Source organism: Pan paniscus, chromosome 3, assembly GCF_029289425.2.
Source record: "Pan paniscus chromosome 3, NHGRI_mPanPan1-v2.0_pri, whole genome shotgun sequence".
NCBI lineage: Eukaryota > Metazoa > Chordata > Mammalia > Primates > Hominidae > Pan > Pan paniscus.
Genome location: NC_073252.2, coordinates 2,751,014 through 2,776,677, shown reverse-complemented (window position 1 = coordinate 2,776,677; position 25,664 = coordinate 2,751,014). Strand labels below are relative to the sequence as shown.

General features: G+C 55.6%; 2 protein-coding genes across 13 annotated transcripts in view; one reads left to right on the top strand and one right to left on the bottom strand.

Annotated features, from left to right (window-relative positions):
• CFAP99 (cilia and flagella associated protein 99) overlaps window positions 1-20,806 on the bottom strand; it is a 43,983-nt gene extending 23,177 nt beyond the window's left edge. The window contains exons 1-4 of the mRNA XM_008965519.4: window positions 20,368-20,806; window positions 12,897-13,024; window positions 2,736-2,880; window positions 1,588-1,682 (exon numbers count right to left, since the gene is read on the bottom strand). Of these exons, the coding sequence (XP_008963767.4) occupies window positions 1,588-1,682; window positions 2,736-2,880; window positions 12,897-13,024; window positions 20,368-20,806 (807 nt within the window). The remainder of the gene's footprint in view (window positions 1-1,587; window positions 1,683-2,735; window positions 2,881-12,896; window positions 13,025-20,367) is intronic.
• ZFYVE28 (zinc finger FYVE-type containing 28) overlaps window positions 20,751-25,664 on the top strand; it is a 152,535-nt gene continuing 147,621 nt past the window's right edge. For 3 of the 12 annotated variants that reach the window (XM_057302019.2, XM_003812941.5, XM_063603484.1), the window contains exon 1: window positions 20,805-21,185. In XM_057302019.2, the coding sequence (XP_057158002.1) occupies window positions 21,147-21,185 (39 nt within the window). In that variant the 5' untranslated portion in view covers window positions 20,805-21,146. Of the gene's footprint in view, window positions 21,186-22,089; window positions 22,487-25,664 lie in introns of those variants that run through there. The other 9 variants (XM_034958212.3, XM_034958211.3, XM_063603485.1 and 6 more) reach the window with 8 other exon arrangements.

The window sequence follows — 25,664 nt, the reverse complement described above, 5'->3', positions numbered from 1 at the left end:
CAGGGAAGCTGGCCCCAACTCAGTCTCCAGGTATCTGCCAGAAAATGCCATCAGTTTTGCTGCTTTTTCATTAAAATGAAGGCCTTGCTTAAGCTAACTATACAAATGTGTATGCCTCATGAATTACTTACGTTTCCGTGTAGATGGAAAATGTGTCATTGATGTGTACAGTGCTGGCTCGGGGCTGCGCTCTCCCTCCCTTCACCTGTTAGGTGGCTGAGGTGCTGTGTGAGCCGCCGGTCCCAGGTCTCTGGGGCTGCAATCCTGGTGGGCTCTGCCACTCCAGGTCTCCCACTTCTCCAGGCTTGGAACACTCCCTGAAGAGCTAGCTGCTTCCTTCAAGAGAGACCTCGAAGATCTGGGCCCAAGGGCTTTCGCACTCACTTCTCCAGGGAGTGGCTCTCCTTGGCTGGAAACTGTCCCCTCCATGCAGAGTAAGGAGGAGCAAGCCAGTGGCTAAAAGTCTTGTCTGGGAATTGGCTGCGCTACCCTCTTGCTGTGTGACATTGGGCAGATTACTTATCCTGTCTGTGCTCCAGTTTCCGCACATGGGATGAGTACCATGTAGGAGCAACCTCACTGGGTCGTTGTAAGAATGGAGCAAGAACGAGTACCATGAGTGTCTGGGAAAACCTGGCAGTCAGTGTGAGCAGGCAGCAGCCAGCAGCGAGCAGCAGGCCCAGGCCCAAACATTTTGGTCCAGAGGCCTGTGTGTGCCAGCTTCCCACGCAAGTGGCCCCAGGCAGTCAGGGGCATGGGCTCCTGCAGGCTCCCCCTCAGGGTACCAATCCTCATAACTGGCCCTGAACCAATTCCCTTGGACCCCTGAAGCTGCACAGGGAGGAGAGGCTGTTCTGGGCCTGGGGTTTGATTATGAGTCAGCAGAGGCCCCCCAGGAGCGGAATCGGATTTCCCCAGGACAAAAGCAGCGCATTCACCCACACTAGTTGGTGTGCATTGGGTTTTTTGTTGTTGTTGTTGTTTCTTTGTTTTTTAGAGATGGGGTCTTGCTCTGTCACCCAGGCCCAAGTGCAGTGGTTCAATCACTGCTCACTGCAGCCTCAAACTCCTGGACTCAAGTGATCCTCCCGCTTCAGCCTCCCAAGCAGGTGGGACTACAGACGGGCACCAGCATGCCCAGCTTGCTACTTCTTTGAAATACAGAAGAAAACCACCAGAGTTTCTTTCATTAAAACCAACCAGAGGCCGGGCACGGTGTCTCACGCCTGTAATCCCAGCACTTTGGGAGGCCGAGGTAGGCGGATCACGAGGTCAGGAGATTAAGACCATCCTGGATAACATGGTGAAACCCCGTCTCTACTAAAAATACAAAAAAATAGCCGGGCGTGGTGGCAGGCGCCTGTAGTCCCAGCTACTCGGGAGGCTGAGGCAGGAGAATGGTATGAACCCGGGAGGCAGAGTTTGCAGTGAGCTGAGATCGCGCCACTGCACTCCAGCCTGGGCGACAGAGCGAGACTCCGTCTCAAAAAAAAAAAAAAACCAACCAGAATGACGAAAGGTGGGCGAGGATCAGATGGACCTCACCCGTGGCCCTCGTGGCCTGGTGGGCAGGTAGGGGTGGCTCACCTTGCACATCTTATCCACGGGCTGGGACTTGATGATGTTACAGAACAGCTGGAAGCCGAGTTCCTCCAGCAGGAATGTGGCTAGGTAGCAGATCACTAGAAAACAGGGGGTCTGTCAGAGGCTAAGGGACGTCACAGGGGCACCAGGGACACGGCGGGACCAGAGCTGAAGGCCTCCACCGTGTCAGGGCACACAGCCACAGGAAAACCCCCACCCTTTTGGCGCCCACCTGAAAATGATAAACGAACACAAACAACATTGTCTTAGAGTGCAATGAATTTGTGGTTTCAAAGCACTTTGACAAATAATCCCATCTGATAAGTTCTCAGAATTTGCAAAGGCTCCCCAGGTAAAAGTGAAATCATTTTGGACTTGTTTGTCAATTTCTGAGCAGCTGAATCGTCACCTCAAGCCGGCTAGAATGTGAATAAACCTGGGCCCGAGTTTCCTCCAAGGCAGGAACTGTAACGGGCCCCTAGCCTGCGGCCTGGACGTGCTGCGCATCATAAGGCTCCAGCTGGGTGGCAAGGGGTCGGGAAAGGAGCCTAGCTCAGGACTGGCACCAGCTGCTCAGCTCAGTCTCCCAGTACCCTACAGCGCTCGCCCCACTCCTCTCCCTTCCTGGACGGGGGCAGCAAGACCGTGTGCAGGGTCTCAGGGCTGCCCCGATCTCCCCCCAGCAGCACTGGCCACCTGGCTTGCAATGGTCGCCCTGCCCCATGAAAGCAGACGTCTGTCAGAGGCTGCAGGAAGCCCAGGCAGCGAGTCTCTTGTATTTAATCCCCCACAGGACTGTCCAGACGGCAGCCACAGGGTCCATCTTGTCCAAAGGCCTCGGGGTCAGTGGTGGCTAGGGGTCAGCCTACGGAAGGCTCTCGTGTTGTCCAGGCTGCCTTTGGGAGCTGGATGCCCTAAACTGGGGTGGCAGAGCCAGGTCTGTCTGCCCTGAGGCATCAGTTTCCCGTCTGCAAGGTCCTGGTCCGCCTGGTAAGGACCAAGTGAGGTGAGGAGCCGGGAAGCCTCCAGTGCAAGGGCAGGAAGGAGGAGCTGGCCCCGCCCGCCCGCTGCCTGCCTGCCAGGCCTTTCCGCAGAGAGCCTGAGTGAACCGTTCTCTACGGCCTGGCCCTGGGGACCAGCCAGGCACCTACCCTCGAAGCGGCTGTGGTCAACCCGCAGGCAGAGTCGGCCATCCTCCACGTAGAAGGCATCCACCACGACGGTCAGCAGCTTCCGGTACTCGAGGCACCCAGACAGAACCTCCAAAACAAAGCTCTGCTTCTGGGGGCTCAGAGCCTGGAAGAGAGACAGCCGGTGGGGGGCCCTGGCCGGGCCGGGAGGAGAGGGCGGCGGTGGGGGTGGGAAACTTGGGCAAAGGCAGGGGTGGAGCGGCCCCGGGGCTGCAAAGGGCCTGTTAGTGGGGCCCCCAAGGCAGCTGGCAGTGCCTCCCCACTCAGGAACTGGTCCCCAGATTCTCCTGGGTTTGCCAAGCGAGGTCAGGGCAAAGACAGAAATAAACGAAGATGATGAGGCAGTGCAAGGAATGACACAAGGGACAAGTGCTGTGCGGTTCCAGCTAATGAGAACAGGCTGCCGCATCCAGGCAGAGCAGAGAGTGCCAGGGGCCAGCGGGCATGAGAGTCGCCTAATGCAGACAGAGCTTCAGTTCGCGCGGATGAAAAGCTTCTGCAGATAGAGGGCAGTGATGGATGCACAACAGCGGGAATGTGCCTAACCCCACGGAACTCTATGCTGAAAAATGGCTACAGTGGTACATTTTATGTCATGCGTATTTTACCACAATAATATTTTCAAATGAACTCATAAAGGTTTTCAAATGAATGAATTAAAAAATAATGAAAATGAATGATGTATGAGCAAGAAACATCTCTGCAAGAGCCTGTCAAGTGTAAACTTAGCTGGGTGTGGTGGTGCATGCCTGGAGTTCGAGGTGGGGCAATGGAGTGGGACCCTGTCTCACAAAGCAGAAGGAATCTCATTGTTTTAGTCTGGATTTTTAAATTAGCAGTGAAAATTTCATATATCTATATATATCTATATATATATAGATATATATATAGTTTTTTTTTTTTGAAGTTTTTGAGACAGGGTCTCACTCTGTCGTCCAGGCTGGAGTGCAGTGGCAGAATCACTGCTCACTCTCAGGCTGCCTTCCCACCTCGGCCTCCTGAGTAGCTGCTTCCCACCTCAGCCTCCTGAGTAGCTGCTTCCCACCTCGGCCTCCTGAGTAGCTGCTTCCCACCTCGGCCTCCTGAGTAGCTGCTTCCCACCTCGGCCTCCTGAGTAGCTGCTTCCCACCTCGGCCTCCTGAGTAGCTGCTTCCCACCTCGGCCTCCTGAGTAGCTGCTTCCCACCTCGGCCTCCTGAGTAGCTGCTTCCCACCTCGGCCTCCTGAGTAGCTGCTTCCCACCTTGGCCTCCTGAGTAGCTGCTTCCCACCTCGGCCTCCTGAGTAGCTGGGACTACAGATGCACACCACCATGCCTGGTTCATTTTTTTATTTTTTGTAAAGACTGGATCTCACCATGTTCCTCAGGCTGGCCTCTAACTCCTGGGCTCAAGCAATCCTCCTGCCTTGGCCTCCCAAAGTGTTGGGATTACAGGCGTGAGCCATTGTGTCCAGCCTCATATGTTTTCTGAACACTTGTATTTTTCTGTGAATTATCATTATTTAATAATTAATTTCACTTACAATGTGTTCTATGATACTGTAAATTATTAAATATAATTGGCTAAACTTTTTTTATTGGGATAACATTTTTCTTAGTCATTTTTATAAGGTCTCTATGTTAAGGCTATTAACATAGCCATAAATATGATAGTTATTTGTTGTAAGTTTTTAATTTGCCTTTTAACTTTGTATAAAATATTTTTGGGCATATAGAGCATGTAGGAATTTTACTTTTATTTTAGATCAAATCTATCTTTTCCTTTGTGATTTTTTCAGTTGCTTTTTTTTTTTTTTTTCTGAGACGGAGTCTTGCTCTGTCGCCCAGGCTGGAGTGCAGTGGTACAATCTCAGCTCACTGCAACCTCCGCCTCCTGGGTTCAAGCAATTTCCTGCCTCAGCCTCCCGAGCAGCTGGGACTACAGGCTGCAGCCACCGATGCGCGGCTAATTTTTCGTATATTTAGTAGAGATGGGGTTTCACCATGTTGGCCAGGCTGGTCTAGAATTCCTGACCTCAGGTGATCTGCCTGCCTCGACCTCCCAAAGTGCTGGGATTACAGGTGTGAGCCACCCCACCCAGCCCTTCAGTTGCTTTTGTACTAAGATAACAGGGTAACGAGCTAACCTGAAGCATTCTGCACAAGCCACATGACCTTGTGGGGCCTCAGTTTCCACACATGTGAATGAGAACAATCTGGGTACTGCTCTGCAAATAGGGCCATTCCCACACCCTTCTAGCATCGTCCCTGCAGTGCAGGGGCTGGAGGCCTGAGAACTACAGGCTTCAGCAGCTCTGCCTCTGGGGATGTGGGTGCAGCCTGGGCTCTGCTAACAAGATATACACTTATGGGAGAACTGGTAGGGGCAAGGTTGGGGGATGCGCCTTTTCTTCAGCTCCCCAGGGGTGGTAGATGCTGGGCTTCCCAGAGCCTTCTGCTCGCCCCTGCCTGTCCCACCCGATGTGGTGGGGAGCTGCTCCCTGCAGTGCCCTGACCAGCTGGGAGCCGGGACTGACCCAGCATGAGTTCCTCCAGCCCTTGCAATGGCTTTAAGTACAAGCTTCCCCGTGTTAAATTTAAATCCCTTTCTCTTGGGAGCGCCAGGACTGGCTTTTAGGCTCCTGCTGGAATGCCAGCTGGTAGCAACATTCTCCCGGGGACAGCCCTTCGTTCTAGGGCTCCGTTGCAGGTGCCTCTTTATCTTCTCAACCTCCACATATTGGAAGGGCTCAGGGTGCAGTTCCCCTATGGTGACGTTTGTTCATTATCCACTTTCTGAGTGATCTCAGCCAGCTTCGAGGCTGACAGCATTCTGATTGCCAAACGGATACCCCAGCCGGCCCCGCTCCCTGAACTCAATCCCTGAACTCAGAAACCTCGATCCTGCTGCCGCTGGGCCTTTCCTGGATACTGGGGCAGACGTCGCATGAATGCATCTGAAACCGGCCTCCTGGGCTTGGCCCAAGCCTGCCCCCGCCAACCTCGCGTCGCAGTAAACGTGGTTCCTTACTCCCAGCGTGTCTCTCGGTCTGTCTTCCAGGCCCTTCGGCTGGGGGACCCCGGCTGCTCTCCCTCCCTCTCCTCTTGCTCCCCTTCAAGTCTCTTTTTGACCCAGCAGTCAGGGTGAGGCCTCTCAGATGGATGTCGGGTCAGGCGTCCTTCCTCACCGTGGCCAGCGAGGCCCTGCATGGAGGTGCCCAGCTCCCTCGGAGTCCCCAGCCCGCCCTGGCTGTTCCAGTCACACTGGCCTCCTGTTTCCTCATCAGGGAACTGGCTTCTCCCTCTGCCTGCGACCTCCTCCCGGCATACTCACCCCACGGCTGTGAGGACTGTGCTTCTGACCAGCCCTCGCAGGACATGGCCTGTCCCAGTCGCGGCATGGCTTGTTTACTGTCCCTTTCTTGGCTAGATGGCTACCTGGGCGCTCGCCAGAGAGGAAAGGGAATGCCCTGCCTCCACATAGATTGCGGGGACCTAGTGACATCCTGTGAGTGAGGCTGGGCATGGAGAGGGGGCTCGGTGGGTGAGGGCTCCCCCACTGAGCTGCCGGGAGGGGCTCCTGCGGGGGGCTGGCTCTGATCTCAACAGCCAGACTGGCACCTCAGTTTCCCTCTCAGCTTCCTGCAGTTGCCAGGCTGTACCCACACCGAGGGCACTGGTCCCCCCCCGCCCCGTGTAACTGATGACATCTTGTCAGAGGAGCCCAGGAGCCAGGACAGACCCTTCCGAGAGCAGTGAGTCAGCGTGGCCGCTAAGGGTGATGACTTTGCGGGACGAGGCTGACAACCTCCTCTGGCCTCCCCGGCTCAGGCACCGGCGACTCCGCTTCTCATCAATGACGTCTGTGTTTGGGAAGTGTGAGCATGCATTTTTCATAAGGTCAGAGCCTTGAGCCCTACGCCATCAGCCCCAGGCAAGGCGGGTTGGGCAGTGCCACTCTGGGCTGGAGGGTCCTGGAAGCTGCAGAGCTGAGTGAGGAGCCAGTAAATGACATCCCAGTCCACGCCAGGCCGGGCCGGGCCCACGGCCAGGTCCTTGCCACTGATGCTGGGCTGGCGGCCGCCAGGACACGTGGTGTCCAGCCTATTCACAGAGAGGGGCCTGGGGCCTGGGGGTGGGGGCAAGGGGTGACACATGCCTCAGGGGTGCTGGACCAGGTCCTTCTGACCAGGCCAGCAGAGATGGGCCTAGGCCGGGTGGGTTCTCTCTCCCAGAGGAGGCAGGAGAGGCCCTTGCTACAGGAGTGGGCTCCTAATGGGGAACCAGCCTCAGTCGCTGAGACTGGCCTGTGGCTGCCCAAGGGTCTCTGAGTTTGTGATAAAATCTTGGGCCTTGGTCAAGCTCAGGGCTCCTCAGTCCCCAACCAGGGAGAGCAGCAGGCACTCAATAGCAAAGGGTCCAGCATTCACAATCACTAGAGACTGCTGCAGGGGTTTCTCAGCACCTCCAGAAGTACACTTGTCTGCTGGACTCACAGGGTTGGGGAAGAGCTAGACCAGGTCCAGGCCGGGGCAGGTCGGGGGAGGGGTGTGGGGCCAGGAGGCTAATTAACAACAGGATTTGTGATTCATGTCACCAATACCTGCTCATCAGTAATGCAAAGCCTGAAGTCAGTTAGAAAAGTAGGCAAAGGAAACGGAGGCTGCAGGGCCGCACTTCTCACTTAACAGAAAGAATGCCGTCCTGTTGGGCATGGTAATGTGTCCAGCTAAAACCATAGTTTGCAACTCTCCTTGATGATAGAGCCATGTGACAGTTTTAATCAGTAAAATGTAATGACAAATTGCTAGGTGTGGCCTCCAAGAAAGCACCTTGAAAGGAAGGTAGATTCAGCTGGCACATGCCTTATACTGTTTGCCTTTCTCCTCTCCTCACCTGGGATATAGATGCAATGCTGGAGGTAGGGCAGCCATTTAGTGACTATGAGGCAACAGTACATGTTAAGGATGGCTGCATGGAGAGGAACTGAATGAGTTCTTCATGGCATCATGGAGCTGCTGAACCCACTCTAGACTGCCCGTCTGCAGACTGCTTCTCATATGAGCAAGGATACCTTTAATTGATTAAAGCTACTGCTTTTATGGATTTTGTTGTATCCAAACACAGTTTCCTAACAGACACCGGTCCGAACAGATGGTTCAAAGTGAAATACATCTTGCTTCAAAACTTAGGAAAATATAACAAGAGAAACGATGATTATAAATACACAAACCTGGCCAGGTACAGTGGCTCGTGCCTGTAATTCCAGCTACTTGGGAGGCTCAGGCACGAGAATTGCTTGAACCTGGGAGGTGGAAGTGGCCATGAGCTGTACTGCAACCTAGGTGAGGGAGTGTCTCAAAAAAAAAATAATAAAGTGACTTTTCCCACCTATTTGACTGGCAAAGATAATAATTTTTGCCCGCACATGAAGTTGGGGAGGGTGTAGGGGAACAAGTGCTCCCTACCTGCCCAGGAGAGCAGCAGTGGATCTCCATGGAAAGCCAATTGGCAATCCACACTGAAAGCACGAGAGCCAATTACTCTCATAGCAAGAACATGTGTCTTCTTGGACTTGACCTTGGGTGCACCCAAGATGCAAAGGGACAGGTGGCCAGTCAGTCCCACAGTGGTTTGTAACAGATCTCACCTCTAGATCCTTAACTTAATTACATCTGCACAGACCATATTTCTAAAGTCATATTCATAAGTAACCAGGGGTTAGAATTTCAACTTTTTTTTTTTTTTTTTGAGACAGAGTCTTGCTCTGTCGCCCAGGCTTGAGTGCAGTGGTGCGATCTCGGCTCACTGCAACCTCCACCTCCCAGGTTCACGCCATTCTCCTACCTCAGCCTCCCGAGTAGCTGGGACCACAGGCACCCGCCACCACGCCTGGCTAATTTTTTTGTATTTTTAGTAGAAACGGGGTTTCACCACGTTAGCCAGGATGGTCTCGATCTCCTGACCTCGTGATCCACCCGCCCTGGCCTCTCAAAGTGCTAGGATTACAGGCATGAGCCACCGCGCCCGGCCAACATTTTTTTTAAGAGCCAGGATCTTACTCTGTTGCCCAGGCTGCAGTGCAGTGGTGCAATCATAGCTCATCATAGCCTTCAACTCCTGGACTCAAGCAATCCTCCTTCCTTAGCCCCCGAGTAGCTGGGACTACAAGCACGTGCCACTGTGTTTGGCTAATTTTTACATTTTTTATAGAGAAAAGGTCTCACTGTGTGGCCTAGGCTGGTCTCAAACTCCTGGCCTCAAGTAATCCTCCTACCTCAGCCTCCCAAAGTGCTGAGATTACAGGCATGAGCCACCATGCCTGGCTCATTTTTTTTCTTTTAGAGAGAAATGGGATCTTGCTATGTTGCCCAAGCTGGACACGAACTCCTAGGTTCAAGTGGATCTTCCTTCCCCAGACGTCCTAGTAACTGGGACTAGGTACATGCCACCATGCCTGGCTTAGTACTTTTTTTGGGGGGGGGGCACAATTTAACCCAAAACACTGCCTTTCACCGCAGTCTGCTGTCCAGAGTCTGCCATTTGGTTTATGTATTGCGTAATTTTCTGGCATTTCACCGCAGTCTGCTGTCCGGAGTCTGCCATTTGGTTTATGTATTGCATAATTTTCTGGCATTTCACCGCAGTCTGCTGTCCGGAGTCTGCCATTTGGTTTATGTATTGCATAAGTTTCTGGCAAGTGGCAGTCTTGAGCCTTGGCCTAGCAAAATCAGTGAATTGCAACAATTTCTTGATAGCTGGAGAGGAAAACGAGGTGTCCAAACTGGATCAGGATTCAATGCACCATTCCTCTCGGACTTGTGAGGGGCTTTTGAAAGCATCTGAAAAGGCTGGGCGCAGTGGCTCATGCCTGTAATCCCAGCACTTTGGGAGGCCGAGGCGGGCGGATCACAAGGTCAGGTGATCAAGACCATCCTGGCTAACACGGTGAAACCCCGTCTCTACTAAAAATACAAAAAATTAGCTGGGCGTGGTGGCGGGCGCCTGTAGTCCCAGCTACTCGGGAGTCTGAGGCAGGAGAATGGCGTGAACCCAGGAGGCAGAGCTTGCAGTGAGCAGAGACCGCGCCACTACACTCCAGCCTGGGTGACAGAGTGAGACTCTGTCTCAAAAAAGAAAGAAAGAAATAAAGGATCTGAAAAACCAGTGCCTCTGAGGAACAAGCCTCCTTGCCACCAATGGGGGCATCTGTGCAGATCCATGCTGGGCAGCCCCCTGGATATCCGTTGTGTCTGCCGCTGCCAGTTTGCCGGTAGGATCAGTGTGCCAGGCTCCCCGTGGAAATGCACACCTGTGATAGTCACGTTGTGACTCACCAGGTAACATACTAGTCTCATCTACCACTAATAATCTATGGGTTATAGAAAACAAACCCAAACCCAAACTATTTGTTGTAACAAACTCATTTTTTTGGTAATGGTTATTATCAAGAAATAAAAACATGAACTTTACCACTTTTTGCTTGAGGAAGGGGTAAACACACCCCCTTTCCCTGCCAAGGTGCTGTGTGGCTGCGCAGGCCAAGACAGTGTCAGGGGGAAAGTTTCCCAGGTGGAGGCAACAGCTAGTGCAGTGGGGAGCACGTGGAATGTTCCAGAAACACTAGGAGACCAGTGCAGCTGGAGCAGAGTGCACGCGTGGCAGAGTCGAAGGCAGAGCTGATGATGAACAGATGTGGGCTACAGGAATGGGGGTGCCCAGGAGGCGCCAGGGTTCCCACTGGAGCAAGGGGAGACAGAGCGGCCGCCGGCTGAACTGGGGATGCCAGGATCAGCAGCTCTGGGGGAGGTCACATGGATTCATTCATCTACTGACATGTCACATGGGAGGTGCCCATTGGACACCCAAGGAGATGTGAGTCCAGGCTCGGGAGAGGTCAAGGTTGGAGGGAGGAGCAGGAGCTGTCAGCAGGCGAGGGGACCAGGAGTGTGTATAGCAAAGAGAGCAGACAGCAGCCACTGAGCCCGTGCACCCCGCACACCCGACAGGGGAGGCCCGAGCCCAAGGAGTGGCTGCCAGGTGAGATGCAGGCCTGGCGCAGGGGGTACCCAGGAAGCTGATTGGAAGGCCCCGGAGCTGGGGGCGGGGTCAGCTGGGTCAGAGGAGCTGAGGCTGCCCCACTGGATTTGGCAACAAGGAGGTGCGGGGTGACGCAGACTGGCGCTGTGGGTGGAGGGGTGGGGGAAGTCCGCTGGGAGGGGCGTGAGGGAGGATGGAGGAAGAGCTGCCGCTGGTGGCAGGGACTTCGAGGAATCTGTTAGATAGAAGGGAAGGACCGCGGGAGCCTCAGGGGAGTACAGAGGACTTAAAAAAAATGTTTTTAGGGTGAGAGACGTAGCAGCACGGGTGGCTGACGGGAAAGATCCTGAGGGAAATGAGGGGGACGGACAGGAGGAGCTGCTGGAGCTGCTCTTGGGCTGGCCAGAGGGGCCGGGCTACAGGTGGGCCCAGGCAGTGGGGTGGGTGACGCCAGCTCCCAGGACGGGCTTCTGGCCAAGGGGACCTGGGCCTTCGCTATTGTCTGTTTTGGATGGGCAAGGCGAGGGCAGGCCGGCGGGATGAGAGGTGTGCCCGTCGTGCTGAGGCCTTAGCTGGGAAGAGGAGTGTGGATGAACCTGGGCCCGAGCTGTTTGCATCACTTCCCCACAGTGCTTAGGGGCTCAGGGAAAGAGCTGGGGGCCGGAGGGTGCTGAAGCAGAGGGAGAGGTGCCCACGGAGGCCTGTAGCTCTGCGCACAGGCCCTGCTCCCCTCTCCAGCCCCTGCTGGCTACCAGGCCCCAGCTGGAGGAGGCGCCTCTTCCAGAAGCTGGGAGCAGGGATAGGTGGGGGCCCCAGACCTTCTCTTATGGCAGAGGCCTTGGCCCCAACCCCTGTAGCCTTTGTAACCCACTCACACCACCTCCCCTCTGGGCTTTCTTGAGGCTGCCCCAGAGGTAGCTAATGAAGGATGAACCCCTCATTCTACCCCAAGGGAAGGTGGGCTCAGACTGTGGCCTGGGGGAACAGCACAGGTGCACCTGAGCAGGTAGTGAGAGTGGGGGCTGGAGCATGGCCAGGGCAGCCCCCAGGGGCCATGCAGAAAAGCAGCGCACATAGGCCAAGTTCATCCAGAGCACAGAGGCACAGAGGGCTGTGGCCTGCAAGGACAGGCAGGCGGCCTGAATTAGCACACTTGCTATGAGCGCCCTCTTTCCAGGGGGCGAGTGCCCGCTCCCTGCTCCTGGGCAATGATGGGTTGGTGATGGCCCATGTGACAGCCCCCCAGGATTTCCCCTGGTGGGCTCAGCTTCCTCTGGAGGCCCCATCCAGTGGAGCCCAAGTCCCACATTCCTAGAGGCAGGGGCCCTGCAATCCAAGCTCCTGTTCCCCAGGCACATGCCACTGACAGGTGGTGGATGTGAGATCAGCACCTCGGGGCGGGAGCTGAGACCAGGTGACTGGGAGGCCCCTGAGTGGGGCAGGGCTGCCGAGGTTGCAGGGGGTGCCAGGACCAGGATGGAGCTGTGAGGAAAACCTAGGGATGGGAGGACAGGAGCTGAGGAGTTGGGCAGCCTCCAGGTGGGCCTGTGACTTCTTCCAGGTGTGGGTAGGAAGATGAAGGAGGTGTGTACAGAAGCCTGCAGCCCTCGGCTCCCCAGGGGCCTCACTGCCCAGGCCAGCCCCTGCCTCTGTCGGAGACCCAGTCAGTGATTCCCAAGTCTCGGTTACCACAAATACAGCACAAGTTGTGGCCTTGCGCACCCTCACTGCCACAGCCCTGGGGCACCTGGGGGATGGAGGACCCATTTCCCGAGATAAGATGCCCCCCAAAGTGGGGGTGGGGCATGGGGGCGCTCCAGGGCTGACCCTTCTCATCTGTGTTGACTAAGGATGGAACTGCAGTGTGGATGTCATATCCCGGGTCCCGGCCAAGGCTTCTTTCACCAGAGCCTGGCCTGACACACATTCTGGGTGCCAGGAGCACCTCCCTATACAAAGAGCAGGTCTCTGTGGAAAACACGGTCAGCTTCTCCCCATGTGGAAGGAAGGCAGTCGTTAGGAAGGCATTTGATGCTGTTAACCAGAACAGCTGCACAACAGGTGCCATTGGCGTGGCCTCCCAGGAGCCCCCAGCAGATCCTACCTGCAGGGAGGTGGCCGCAGCCTCCAGGAACTGCTCAGGGTTGTCCCTCTTGGGTGTAAATTTGTCGAGTTGCTCGATCACAGTTTCAATGCATTTTCCATAGTAGGCCATCTTCTTAGGGCAGAAGCCTAAGAACAAACCGTGCAGGTCACGCCCTCCACACCTGGGATGTGGCCGCAGGACCCTCCCCAGCAGCGACAGGAGTCTGCCAGGGTGTTGGGCCTGCAGCAGCAGGGAGACCGGATGTGACTGGGGGCCCTGGCTAGGGTGTCGGGCCTACAGCAGTGGGGAGGGCCAGATGTGAGTGAGGGCCCTGGCAGGTACCCCAAGATTCATGTCCTGCACTGTCTCCTGCAGGCCTCTGCGGCTCAGGGGCCCAGGCTGGCCTGGGTGAGTTCACCATCAGGTCACCCCCATCACCACAGACCGAAGCCGGCCGAGTGCCCCTCAGGCCCCACAGCCATGCCTCCTGGATGGGGTGACCCCTGCAAGGGGCCCACGGCAGAGAACACAGGCACCTCTCGAACCAGCCTCTGAGCGTCCCTCAGCTTTGCCCGGGAAGGTGACGGTTTCTTTATCAGGCCCTGCCGGGGAGCAGAAGGTCCTGGGTGAGGGTGACCTCATCACACATGGTTGGGGCAAGAAGGAGCCTGGGGTCCCTGGGGTCAACGCCGCCATCCTGATGATGGGGGAACAGGGCCCTGGGGAGGGCTTGCAGGGGCACTGAACACTCCAGAGGTGCAGCAGTTCCAGGGGACAGGCTTGCCCAGAGCCCCTCCCAGGGGACCTTGGAGAAGCTGCCTAGGGGGAGGCTGGGACCCTGGGAACCAGCTCTAAGGACAACATGTGGCCCCCAAACTATCCTCAGAGGAGGCGGGGCCTGTCAGCAAAGGCCGTCATCCTTGGGTGTGGTGCAGGCCTGGGCTCCAGCTGGACTACGCAGGACAGTAGGGCAGCACTGGGCAGAGGGGGGCCCTTCTCACCCTCCTCTTGCTCCATGACTGACCCACTGCTCTGGGCCAGGCTGGGCTTGCAGGGCCACCAAAGTTGGGGACAGTGGGAGCACCTCTCCTCTACCCTGCAACAAGCTAGAACAGCCCCAGGTAGCAGTCCCCAGACCTGGACCCTCCAGGCTGGAGACTGACTAAAAAAATGCAAACGACCCCCACCAACCACCACTGACACTGGAGGGTCCTTGGTGAGATGCCGATCCTGGCCGTGCTGAAGGGTCCATGTTGACCTGCCCCCTGCCTCTCTCCCTGGCCAAGACTCAGAGAGAAGGGGAGGCCAGGTGTCACCAGACACTTTAGAGAAACCTCTGACATGAAACATAGAAACCATAAGAAAAGAACCAGGAGAAAACGATGCACAAGGCAGGAAAAAGCCTAGAAACCAGGCACTGCAATGCAAGAGAAGAGGAGATACAGCGCCCAAGGAACAAGCAATGGCTGGAGAAAAAGAGAGGGCTCGTGAAAACCAAAATACGATGACAGAACTAAAAACATAAACAGGAGACGGAAGGTAAAGTTGAGGAAATCTCCCTGAGTAGAAAAAGATGAAGCTATAGAAAGTAAGGGAAAACGCTAAGAAAATCAGGGAACGATTCCTGAAGGTCCAAACCCCAATTAACAGGAGTTCCAGAAAGACAAGAGAGAGAAATAACAAGAAAATGCCCTAGAACTGAAGGATGCGGTCTTCTGGACGGACAAGGCCCACTGGCAGCTCAGCACAGGGAATGAGTCGTGATATTTCAGAGCCAGGGACGCCCTGAACACGTTCAGTGCAGGAAGAGTCAGGCATGCAGAGGAGTCTCGGCTGGGGGTGCCCTGGGAAGCAGGGGCTGAACCCAAGTGACTGTCGTCGTGGGGAATTTCCAGGCTGCGATGCAGGTAGCCCCAAGGTGACACTGGCTGGCAGGACAAGGACAGAGCAGGAGGGCAGGGGCTCCCGGGGGTGTCTCCAGGAGGAGCACCTGGCATGTTCTGCGAGTGGGTTTAACTGCACAGTTAGGGAAAGAGGCTGTGACGCTGGCCCTGGCCAGGGATGGCATCAGCCCAGGGCCTGTGTCCCCACCTCCCTGCTGGCTGCACCACCTGAGGCCTGACATGGGCTCTTCTTTTTTTTTCTTTTTTTGAGATGGAGTTTTGCTCTTGTTGCCCAGGCTGGAGTGCAATGGCGTGCTCTTGGCTCACTGCAACCTCCATCTCCCAGGTTCAAGCGACTGTCCTGCCTTAGCCTCCTGAGTAGCTGGGATTACAGGCACCCACCACCATGTGGCTATTTTTTGTATTTTTTTAGGAGAGACAGGATTTCACCATGTTGGCCAGGCTGGTCTCAAACTCCTGACCTCAGGTGATGTGCCCGCCTCAGCCTCCCAAAGTGCTGGGATTACAGGCGTGAGCCACCACGCCAGGCTGTCCTTTTAGGGGCTGCTTTAGGGACCAGCCTGGCTGTGCATGGACACAGAGGCCAGCAGGAGCCTCTCTCTAAGGAGGCCAGAAGAAAGGCCGCTTGGAATTTGGAAATCTGGCTTGAAGCCCTGGTGCTGAAAACAGGCCCTGGAGACCAGGCCTCCCAGAACAAAGCGAGCATGAGCCTCTGGCACAGCCAGGACCGTCACTGCCCGGGAGCCTGCCCTGGGCCCCGGCTGGGTCCCCCTCCCCCCACCCCGTGTCTGGAGACCAGCAAGGCTGCCTGGCTGTGCGTTCCTCCACCAGTGCGGTCCTGATGATTCAGGGCAAGGGAAGAGACAGTGATGCTGCTGGCTTGGAGGACACCAGATCAGAAGCCATTAAACCCACAAATCCACAGATGCTGAAATGTAGATGCTGCAGCCAGGCTTGCCTGGGCAAGATGAGAGAGGTTTGTGGGTGAGGCTGCCCAGACCCTCTGAGGGTTCCCACCCCCTTCATGGCCTGCCCCTGGGGACCTGCCACCTAAGCTGCCTCAGCCCACCCTGCGGGAAACCTTTGCTTCTTGGAAGGCTGGGCCATGGAAGAGAGACCACCCACACCCCACCTCAGCCTCAGCGTCCTTTCACTCTCCTCTGATCCCCTCTAGCTGAGTCTCTGGGGTGGGGATTTCGACAGCTGTGAGCAGAAAGGCCCAGGAGGCCCAGTGAGCACCCTCCCCTGAGCCTGCCAAGGCAGGAATACTCAGGGCAGGGCTTTAAGCTTGTGACAGGCTCACCCTAAGTCCCTGCTCTCTCTGAATTCAGCCCCTCTCCTCGGGAGGGTCCCAGCAGGCCAGGCCACCAGTATGGCAGGGGTGCGGTGCGGTGCAGTGCAGTGTGGGCATGGTGGCCAACCCTGGTGGGTAGGTGGATCCAGGCAGCCATAACACAGCCAGGGGGCAATAGGCTGCTGGCAGCAGGAAGCACTTTTCTGGGGCATTGCTCTTTGGGGAGGGGGGACTTGTGGCTTTCACTCCAGGCATTGCTGAGAGCAGTGGGGGCTCCCTGTAGGCAGTGAGCTCACAGCTCACAAATCCCACTCCCCATCTTCGCCAGGGTCAGCCACTCTGAGGCGTTTTTTAAAACTCCACAGCGTAACTGGGGACTTCTCTACAAAAAAATTAAAGAATGACTCAGGTGTGGTGGCACGCCTGTAGTCCTAGCTCCTTGGGGGGCTGAGGTGGGAGGATCCCTTGAGCCCAGGAGGTTGAAGGTGCTTTGGGCTATGTCTGTGCTACCACACTCTAGGCTGGGTGACACATTGAGATCCTGTCAAATAAATAATAAATAAATGTAAAAGTCTACTTCTAGAGAAACAATGTTAAAGAGTGAGTTTTCTTGCCCTGCCTCCACGTCACGTTGTGGGTCAGGCTGCCCTGGGATGGGGTCCCCTTGCCCCAGCCTTTTTGAATCTGCTCTGGATACAGCTCTGCCTGGAGGAACAGGGTATACACCCAGGAAAAGGGCCTCTTCTTGCGCCTGGTGCGGGCGGTGAGAGTGGGTGGTCTGCGTGTGTGTGGTGGGAGCTGCTGCCAAGGTGGAACAGTTTCCCTGCCGTCTCCCCCCGTCCTGGAGCTGGAGCATTCTGGAGAAAGGATGATCCTAGGTACCCTTTGGTGATGCAAATCGAGGAGGAGCAAGAGGGCCATGCCAAGCCCGCCCCCCAATCCAGGGCAGACCTGGTAGGAATGAACTGGAAGGAATAAATGGACAAACCAAGCTGAAGATGGGGACGGCGGTGAAGAGCTCCTTTGGAGTCCAGCCTGACTCAAATTGTCCTGCCCTGCCCCTGGAACCCTGGTTCACTGTCCAGCCTGAAGGTCCCTGGGGCGGGGCCTCTGCACCCCTGAATCTGGCGCAGAGCAGGTGTATGTGAAGGTGAATGTAAGGAAAAGAGATGCTTGAATTCTGAATCCCACTGAAATTAGCCTAGGAACTTCACCAAAACAATCACCTCTTTGGGGAGGAAATAGGTACTAAAATTTATCCAACTGTGACGCCTGCTTTCAGCATCTCAGCTATATTCATGCATTCTCAAATTCTCAGCCTGATTTTATTTTTTTCCTGATTTAGGGTCTCACTCTGTCACCCAGGCTGGAGTGCAGTGGCTCGATGATAACTCACTGCAGCTCAAGTGATCCTCCTGCCTCAGCCTCCGGAGTAGCTGGGACTCTAGGCGTGTACTACCACGCCCGACTCATTTTGTGCTTAATTTTTTTTTTTTTTTTTTGTAGAGACAGGGGTCTTACTATGTTGCCCAGGCTGGTCTTGAACTCCTGGCCTCAAGCGATCCTCCCACCTGAGCATTCCAAAGTTCAGCTTTAATAGTGAAGTACCATCTATGTGGGAAGTGGGATTTAATTCTCAAGTTTAAAGATTTTTTTCTCATATTGATTTTAACTCCATTGATCAGGACTTGACTATCTTATATTTAAGGCAACTTTAAAGGTGGGCTGGACTAGGCTGGGCGCGGTGGCTCATGCCTGTAATCCCAGCACTTTGGGAAGCCAAGGCGGGCAGATCACTTGAGATCAGGAGTTCCAGACCAGCCAACGTGGTGAAAACCCATCTCTACTAAAAATACAAAAATTAGCCAGGCGTGGTGGCAGGTGCCTGTAATCCCAGCTACTTGGGAGGCTGAGGCAGAGAATTGCTTGAACCCGGGAGGCAGAGGTTGCAGTGAGCTGAGATCGTGCCTCTGCACTCCAGCCTGGGCGACAGAGCGAGACGCCACCTCAAAAAAAAAAAAAAAAAAAAAAAAGGGTGGGCAGACTAAAGCTTCTCTTTCCGTAGGAAATATTTTATAGACACAAATGAGATTATATGAGGAGGTTTAAATTCCATCAGACACAAAACAGCTCAACACTCTCAACCACTAGGCGATAACTCATTTACCTAAGATCTCAAATGTATGTTAATTAAAATATAGTCTTTTCTCCTGATTAAAGCCAGTCTCCTAAGGGTTGCTGCCAAGTCATGCCCCTATGGCTTGTGCTTAAAGCACAACCCCACGTGGCAGGTTTTGCTAGTTGCTTTTCAATCTCCGCTACCCCTTTCCTCCCAAATAAGAAAACTCTGATTTTTAGCTGGGTCTACTGCTGCCCAATTGAAAGATGGCATTTCCCAGCCTCCCTGGCAGCTGGGGCATGGTTGTGTGGCTAAGTTCTCCCACCACCTTCAAGAAGTGGAAAGGTGTGAGACTTCTGGAAAGTCTCCCTGAACGAGAGAGGCATATCCATCTTCTCTTTTGCAGCTGGTTCCTGGGCTGAGGAGGTGATGGCAGGAATGTGGGCAGCCATCCTGGATCATGAAGAAATGTGAATGGCAGATAGAAAAGCTGATCCTTGAGGACTTTGGGGCTGCCATACCAACCATGATTGCCTCTCCATGGACCTCTTTTATAAAAATATGAGTAATATTCTTGTTTAGGCCACTGTGATGTTGGGATTTTTCAATACATGCAGCTAAACCTAACTGATACCCCACTTCCCCAAGTTCAGCCTTCATCCCATGCACAATTTCAAACTATAAAACATAGGAAGGGAGCCTCTGAGCAGATACAACTGCTCCAGGCCTTGGAGTTGGCCAAGGATAGACCCACAGAGAACAGCCATTCACTCAGTGGACAAGCCCATCAAGTGTCTACCCCAAGATCTTGTGCTGAAGAAATGATGGCTTTGGGAGCAGCAGGTTTTATGGGGGAAGACTGAGAGTGTGGTTTGGGACACGTTAAATTTGAGAGGATCTTTTAGCCGTCCAAATGGTGAAGAACAGGTAAACAGGTCTGGAGTTTCAGGGTTGAGGCTAGAGATACAGGTTTTGAGAAGTTTGGGAGAAAATGGTTGTTTATAAAACCATGTAACTGTAGGAAATCCCCCAGGGAGGGAGTGGATAGAGCAGGTTCCAAGGACTGAGTCCAGGGTCTCCAGTGTTGAGAGGTCGGTGAGCAGGGGAGGCATCCAGCCAAGGAGATCAAGCAGGAGTGGCCAGGAGCGAGGAGGAGAAGTGGACAGTGGGATCTGTTTCAGCCAAGTGAGGATGCTGTGTCACGGAGAGGGCACAGTCGGCTGGGTCACGTGGTAGTGACAGTTCAAGGAAGAGATGAGCGCTGACCCCGATCATCGGATTTTGCAACATCAAGGTCAAGGATGACTTTGATAAAGAGCTTCAGAGGAGTGGTTGGGTGAAAATCTGATGGGAGTAGTTTCCAGAAAGAACAGGTGGGAAGGAATTGGAGATAAGGGGAAACTCCAGAGGGGTTTTGCCCTTCAGAGGGTCGACTGGGTGGTAGGAAGAGGAGAGTAGGGAAAATCAATCAGTTACTCAAAAATAAACATGGACCCTACCCCCACCTAAGAGAAATCTTAGATGCCAGCGCGCCTAGGCTCACATTGAGTCTGATGGAATAAAGTGGTCATGGAGTCCACGGACCTTTCTGAGCACCTGGCCCTGGCCAGAGAGGACAAGCAGGAACAGGTCATACTTCTCAATTCTGAACCGAGGGGGGCATGACTTCCATCTCCTGTGTCTTACATCTGCACGTTTCACAACAAGCCAGAGACGTGGTGGTGGTGCGGCAGGGAAAAGTGCAACGCTGTGGGGTCAGGCCGACCCAGATCCGCCGTGATCTGGATGCAACCCCCACAGCCAGGGCACGCCGGCCTCGTTGTGCCTGCTTCTCCGGCTGTCAATGGGAAGTTTAAGTGAGGCCACGTGTGGGTTTTTAGCTCTCTGCTTGACACATAGCAGGTACTCAGATTGAGGTGAGCGTTTTAAGGTACAAATTAGGGCACCACTGGGGGGAGTAGCGAGGGCGGAAGAGTATCTTTTTAGAACGCACCGATGATAGTGGTGATTAAAAAAAAAAAAAAAGAGGCACCGTTCACTTTCATCGGGGAGCTGGGAAGAAGACAGAAGAGGTGTTTGGGAGAAGCAAGATGAGCAGCGAGCGAGAGGGAACCGGCCGGCAGGTCATGAAAGTCGGCGGCGCGTCGCCCCGCACCTGTCCCGCCCCCGTACCTTGCGGGCGCTCGGGGCAGCCGAGCCCTCCTGCCGCCGCCACCTGCCACCGCAGCAGTTTCCTGGGCCAGCTGGGGCTAAAGTGTTGGCAGTCGTCGTCCGTCAGCTCCCGGTAGGCAGGACGCCGCGGCTGTTTGGCGTCGTCACCTAGCAACCGGCGGCACGCTCCGGCGCCATCGGGTGGACTACAACTCCCACAATGCACAGCGCCGCGGCGCGGCCCGGGACGCCAAGCCCTGGGCGCCACCTCCCCGCCATGCCTTTCGGGACTTGTAGTTTCTTGGACCCCCGGGCGCGGCGGGTCGCCCCGCCGGCAGGGAGCGCGCCTCGGGCGGGGTGCGGCGCCCGCGCGGGGATTGGGCCGCCTCCGCCCCGCCCGCCCCGCCCGCCCCGCCCGCAGCTCGCGGTGGGCCCGGGGCTCGCGGCGCCCTAGGCGCATGTGCGGCGCGGGGCGGCCGTGACCAGCGGAGCGCTGGGTGTCAGTGAGCAGCGAGGAGCCGCGCGCCCCCGTGCCCGCGTCTGTCCGTGCGCCCGAGCGCCCACTCCCGGGTCTGAGGTCTGCCCGGCGCGCCGCTTGCAGAGCATACTCAGGGCTGCGCACCTGCCCCGCGCACCTGCCCGCCGCCCGCCCGGCGCTCCGGGCTTCGCTAGTCAGCCTCCCTGCGACAGCGCGGGGGCTCCGGCCGTGCCTCCGCGTCCGCCCCGCGCCTCAGCCGGGCCCGGGCGCAGCGCTGCGGAGGGCGAGGGCCGCCCGGAGTCCGGCCAGGGCCGGCGCGGCGATGATGAACAGGTTCCGAAAGTGGCTCTACAAACCCAAGGTGAGCGGCCCCGCTCGGGCCGGACGCCCCCCGCGTCGCGGCCTCTCCCCTCCCCAGGACCGCCAGTCCGCCCTACGAGACGGACTCCCTTTCCCTGTCCGTGGCCGGCCTCTTCCCCCACCGCCGACATCCTTCCCTCCACTCCAAGACTTGGACAGATCTTCATCGCCCTGTCTCTGAGGCGGATCCGAACCTCCCTCCCGGCTTCCTAAGCCCGGGTCCAGGACTGACCCTCCAGCTCCTCCTCTCGGGCCGGGGCGCACTTTCCCTCCCCCTCTATCCAGGGCCACAACAGGCCCCTCTCCCTCCTCATCCCGGTCCTGGACGGTGCCCTCCTACACTTCGTGGTCCCCAGCCCGCGGGCCCGGAGCAGACCCCCTACTACTTCTCCATCTCCCCTCCCTGCACCAGGAATGCCCCCTCATTCCCCTCCTGCCCCCACCCCCATTGTCCTGGGCCCGGAATAGATCTCCCTCCGCGCTCCAGAACAGACCCTCTCCCCACTTCCCCAGGTTCTGAGAGAACCCACATTTCCCAATCCCTGGGTCCAGGGCAGACCCGTCCTTCCATGTCCAGAGAGGATCCTGATGGCCCTGCCAACGGCCTCCCTTCCCGAACCAGGACTGACCCACACCTCGGCCCAGTTCGCGTCCCCTCCCTTGTCCCCATCCTTGTCCCTTCCCCACCCACGTCCTCTGAAATCCGGGACAGGTCCTCCGCCTGGCCCTTGGGGCGAGCGCGCCCGTGGCCAGCAGCCTCGGCGGGGCGGGAGGTGCGGCTCTCCAGCCGGCGCCCGCGCCTCTCCTATCGCCGCGGGGTCGGGGTCCGGGCGGCGCGCCCCGTGCCTCAGCGGCTGCGCCAGTCGCACTGCGGGCGCTGCGTCTCCGCCGCCCGTCTGGGGCTCGTGTCCGCTGCAGCCGGAGCAGGGCCGGGCGCGCTCGGCGCGGGGTGAAGGCGCGGCGGTGTTCAGGATCCCGGCGCAGGGTCCAGGGCGCATCTGGGCGTCCGAGGGTGGCACCCTGGGGCCGGCGCAGCGGGGAGGCCCGGGCCCTGAGATCTTGGGGGAGGTCACGGTTCGGGTGGGGTCACCGCGGCGACCAAGGGCGGGAGTGGCGCCAGTGCTTCGTCCGGGCAGCTCGGACGTCCGAGGCCACCGCGTTGCCGACCTACCCCTCCTCCCTCCACTGGCCGCCTTTCTCCGTCCAGCGTCCCAGGCCTCCGCCTCCACCGTGGGTGAGCTGTCACGGCAGAGGTTTCCTGAAATCCGTGCCTCGCGTGCGCCCGTTCCAGGAAGGCGGGAGGTGGGTTTGGAAGATCGGCACGGAGCAAACCTCCGTTTGAGGGCTCACTCAGGGCCCCGAAGGGCGCGTGCTTCACGGCCTTTGAGGTCGGGGAATTCTGTTTGTCGTTGCCGTAGTGTTGGGTTGAGGGCTTACGGTACATGGGGCGCCCCTTGCTCGGCCTTGGCTTGATTGGGAGGGGACTCGGGGGGATTCAGGGTTCCTGTGGCGGCACTCCCTGCTCCCAACCTCCCTGTCCCTAGCAGCGACTTCTTAAGGGTTCGTCCCGAGCCTTGCGTTTCCTGGCGCTGGGTGTGGTTTGGGGCCGAGCCGTCTGCGCCCAGCCTCTCCTCCTGCGGCGCCTTCGAGCCCCTCTCGGTCCTGCCTGCTGCCCCCATGTGCCTCTGCCGGGGTAGGGCGGTGGCCTCCGCTCTGGATAGCTGTATGAGTGGTGTTTGGTTCCAGTGGCTTTTCCTCACCAGTTACCGAAAACGAAGTCTGCTTGTAAAACGGCGTTTTGGGGGCGTGCAGCAGCATTATTTTCTGTGACAAATGGCGGGAGGCAGCTGGAGAAATGTGTCTCAGGTCTTAACTAACATTCTGGTGTCGCTGAAGGCACTTGCTGGGACACTAGGGGATGCCCCTCCGGACGTGGCTGTGGAAGAGGCCGCATTTGGGGGATCACCTTTCTAATCGTGTTGAAAAGGAAGGAAAAATAATTGTAGACTCTGTTTCATGAGTAGCTGAGTAATTTCAGGATGGCCTTGTCTGTTTCCGTTTAGGGAAGACACTTTAAAGGTGGAACATGGTACTAGACGTTGTCCTGAGAATTAGGAATTGCGTTCCCAACTTTTCCTCTTCAGCAGGCAGCTGCCTTTCCAGGCAGGCGGCAGGCACCAAGAGGGCACAGCCAGTGAATCAGCTGATCCCAGGGATCAGCCCAGAGCTGTGTGCCTCCGGAGAAGGGATGGAACAGGATTGATGTGGATCTCTCCTTTTTCTCATTGTCTTCTCCTGGCATGCTGTCTGGTACTAGCTCCAGAGCTCTGGACTTGAGACGTATCTCCATTTCAGATCTGTCTCTGGCCATAGCATTTTCTGGGAGCTGGTGCCCTGTGGGCAGTCTGAACTTGGGCTGTCTCTTATTTGAGAAATGTCTTTGGAGTTAAATATCTTGATTGTTTGAAGGGTCGGAGTATGTTATGTCACTCCATAGCTTTTCATTTTTCAAACCAAAGCTCAGATTCTTGCCTTGGATTATGAATTGAATTTTATGCTTCCCCTTCCTGTCTAATTTAACACATTTTGGCACAAATAAGCACAAAGTCAGTCCTGGGAAGATTCTGGGCCTGGAAGAGTTGAAGTGTTAAACATTAGCTGTGGGAGGATGTGTCTGGGGGAGATTGTTGCCTGCAGTCAGGAATTTTTTTTCCCACTTTGTATTTAGATAGATGTACAATTCAAACTGAATTTTTAATTGAATTCCTGCTTTGGTTTAAAACTGCACAGTGAGCTTCTTTTTATAAATATTTAAGTGTGTGTGTGTGTGTGTGTGTGTGTGTGTGTGTGTTTGTAGAGACAGGTTCTCACTATGTTGCCCAGGCTGGACTCAGATTCCTGGCCTCAAGCAATCCTCCTGCCTCAGCCTCCCGAAGCACTGGGATTACAGGTGTGAGCCACTGTGCTTGGCCAGCACTGAGCTTCTTGTTCGTCACAATATGGTGGAAAATATTCTGAAATGAAAATATTCTTCACTGTTCTTATAGTTATAAAAAGCAATTGGAAATGCTGAAAAATATTCCTGTGTGACATACATTTTGATATCTGAATAAAAATTAGCTACTACGTTAGCTACCTAAGTTGAGTAAAAGAATGCCCGATGAATAATACAAAAGTTTAACATTAAAATGACATTTGCAAATTATATTTCTATTCACTTTCTTAATCAGTCTTTTAAACACCAATATGATTTTTCTTGGTATAAAGTGTTCAGATCTTGTAAGTATTATCCTGACTTTGAACACTCCCAGGAAGAGACGGTGCAGGAAAACCCGTCAGCTTGTCCTGCTTTATTGATGTTGGTGAAATACTTTCTTGCCTTTCTTTAAAGTCTTTTCAAGAGAGTTTATGCTTTAGAAATGCAAACCATTTTGGCATGGTTGGTGTCTTCATTTGAAACAAAAGTCTCAGTGCTGTGTTTCTTGCTTGGTTATGACTTTCTATTGATTGACCTGGCTGGAAGTTCCTGGTCACTAGGAGGTGAGAATTCCCAGCATGGGGGAGAGGGACCTGGACACTTACCTGGACCTGGGAGAGATTTCCTGGCCATCACCAAAGAGCATATTAATATCACTCAGGATGAATTTGTGTTTTCCATCTTTGAGGAGGAATTGACCCTCGGTGGGTTATGCTGGCCAGGTGGATGGGGTAGTTCCCATGTGGCTGGTTACCATGCTCAACCTTGCACTCCGAGAAGAGCTCGCTTGTCTGCACCCCAAGACCGTTTTCAGAGTGGGGGCTATTAACCTTTCTTGTCCCCCCGCTTTGTAGGAGAACATTCCTTATAAATCTGCCTTACTGAGTGATGTGTATTTGGCAACTTCCTGTAAACATTCCAGGCCCAGATTAGCGATGACATGGCCTTTGCCAAGAGAAGCCTGAGTGACTTGCTGGGTGTGTGTGCTTTATGAAAGAAGACCCCTTTGGGTTTGGTAAAGTCTGCCTGGGGGCCAACCCCACTGGCATGTTTTGTGGGAACCTGCTAGGACTGAGCAGTACTGAGTATGGGACTTCCTGCCCTTCGGCTCTTGTTAACTCAGCCTCAGTCACCTGAGGATTTTCGGGGTTCCAGCCCACTTGGTCATGGGCCCTTGAAGAGAGCTGCCCATTGGTGGCCAGCACTCTGTACCTTGGCCACCTGGTTGAGAGGGGCGGCACCCTGGAAACGAAGTGGCAGATGGGGGCGGGCCCCAGAGTAGGGGGTGGGGCAAGGTCTGGATATATCTGTTTGGTCCCGATGTGCAGAGATGAGGCGCAGCCCGGTCCTCCTTTTGGGGCTCCCCACTGGTGGCTGAGGGGGAGGGGCGATGACAGAGATCCCCCAGAAGTATACAGCTGGGGCTTGGAAGGCTGTGGGAAGGGTCTTGGTGGAGACTGGGGCCTGGCACAAGTGGAGCCTATGAGAGGGCAGTCACCGGCA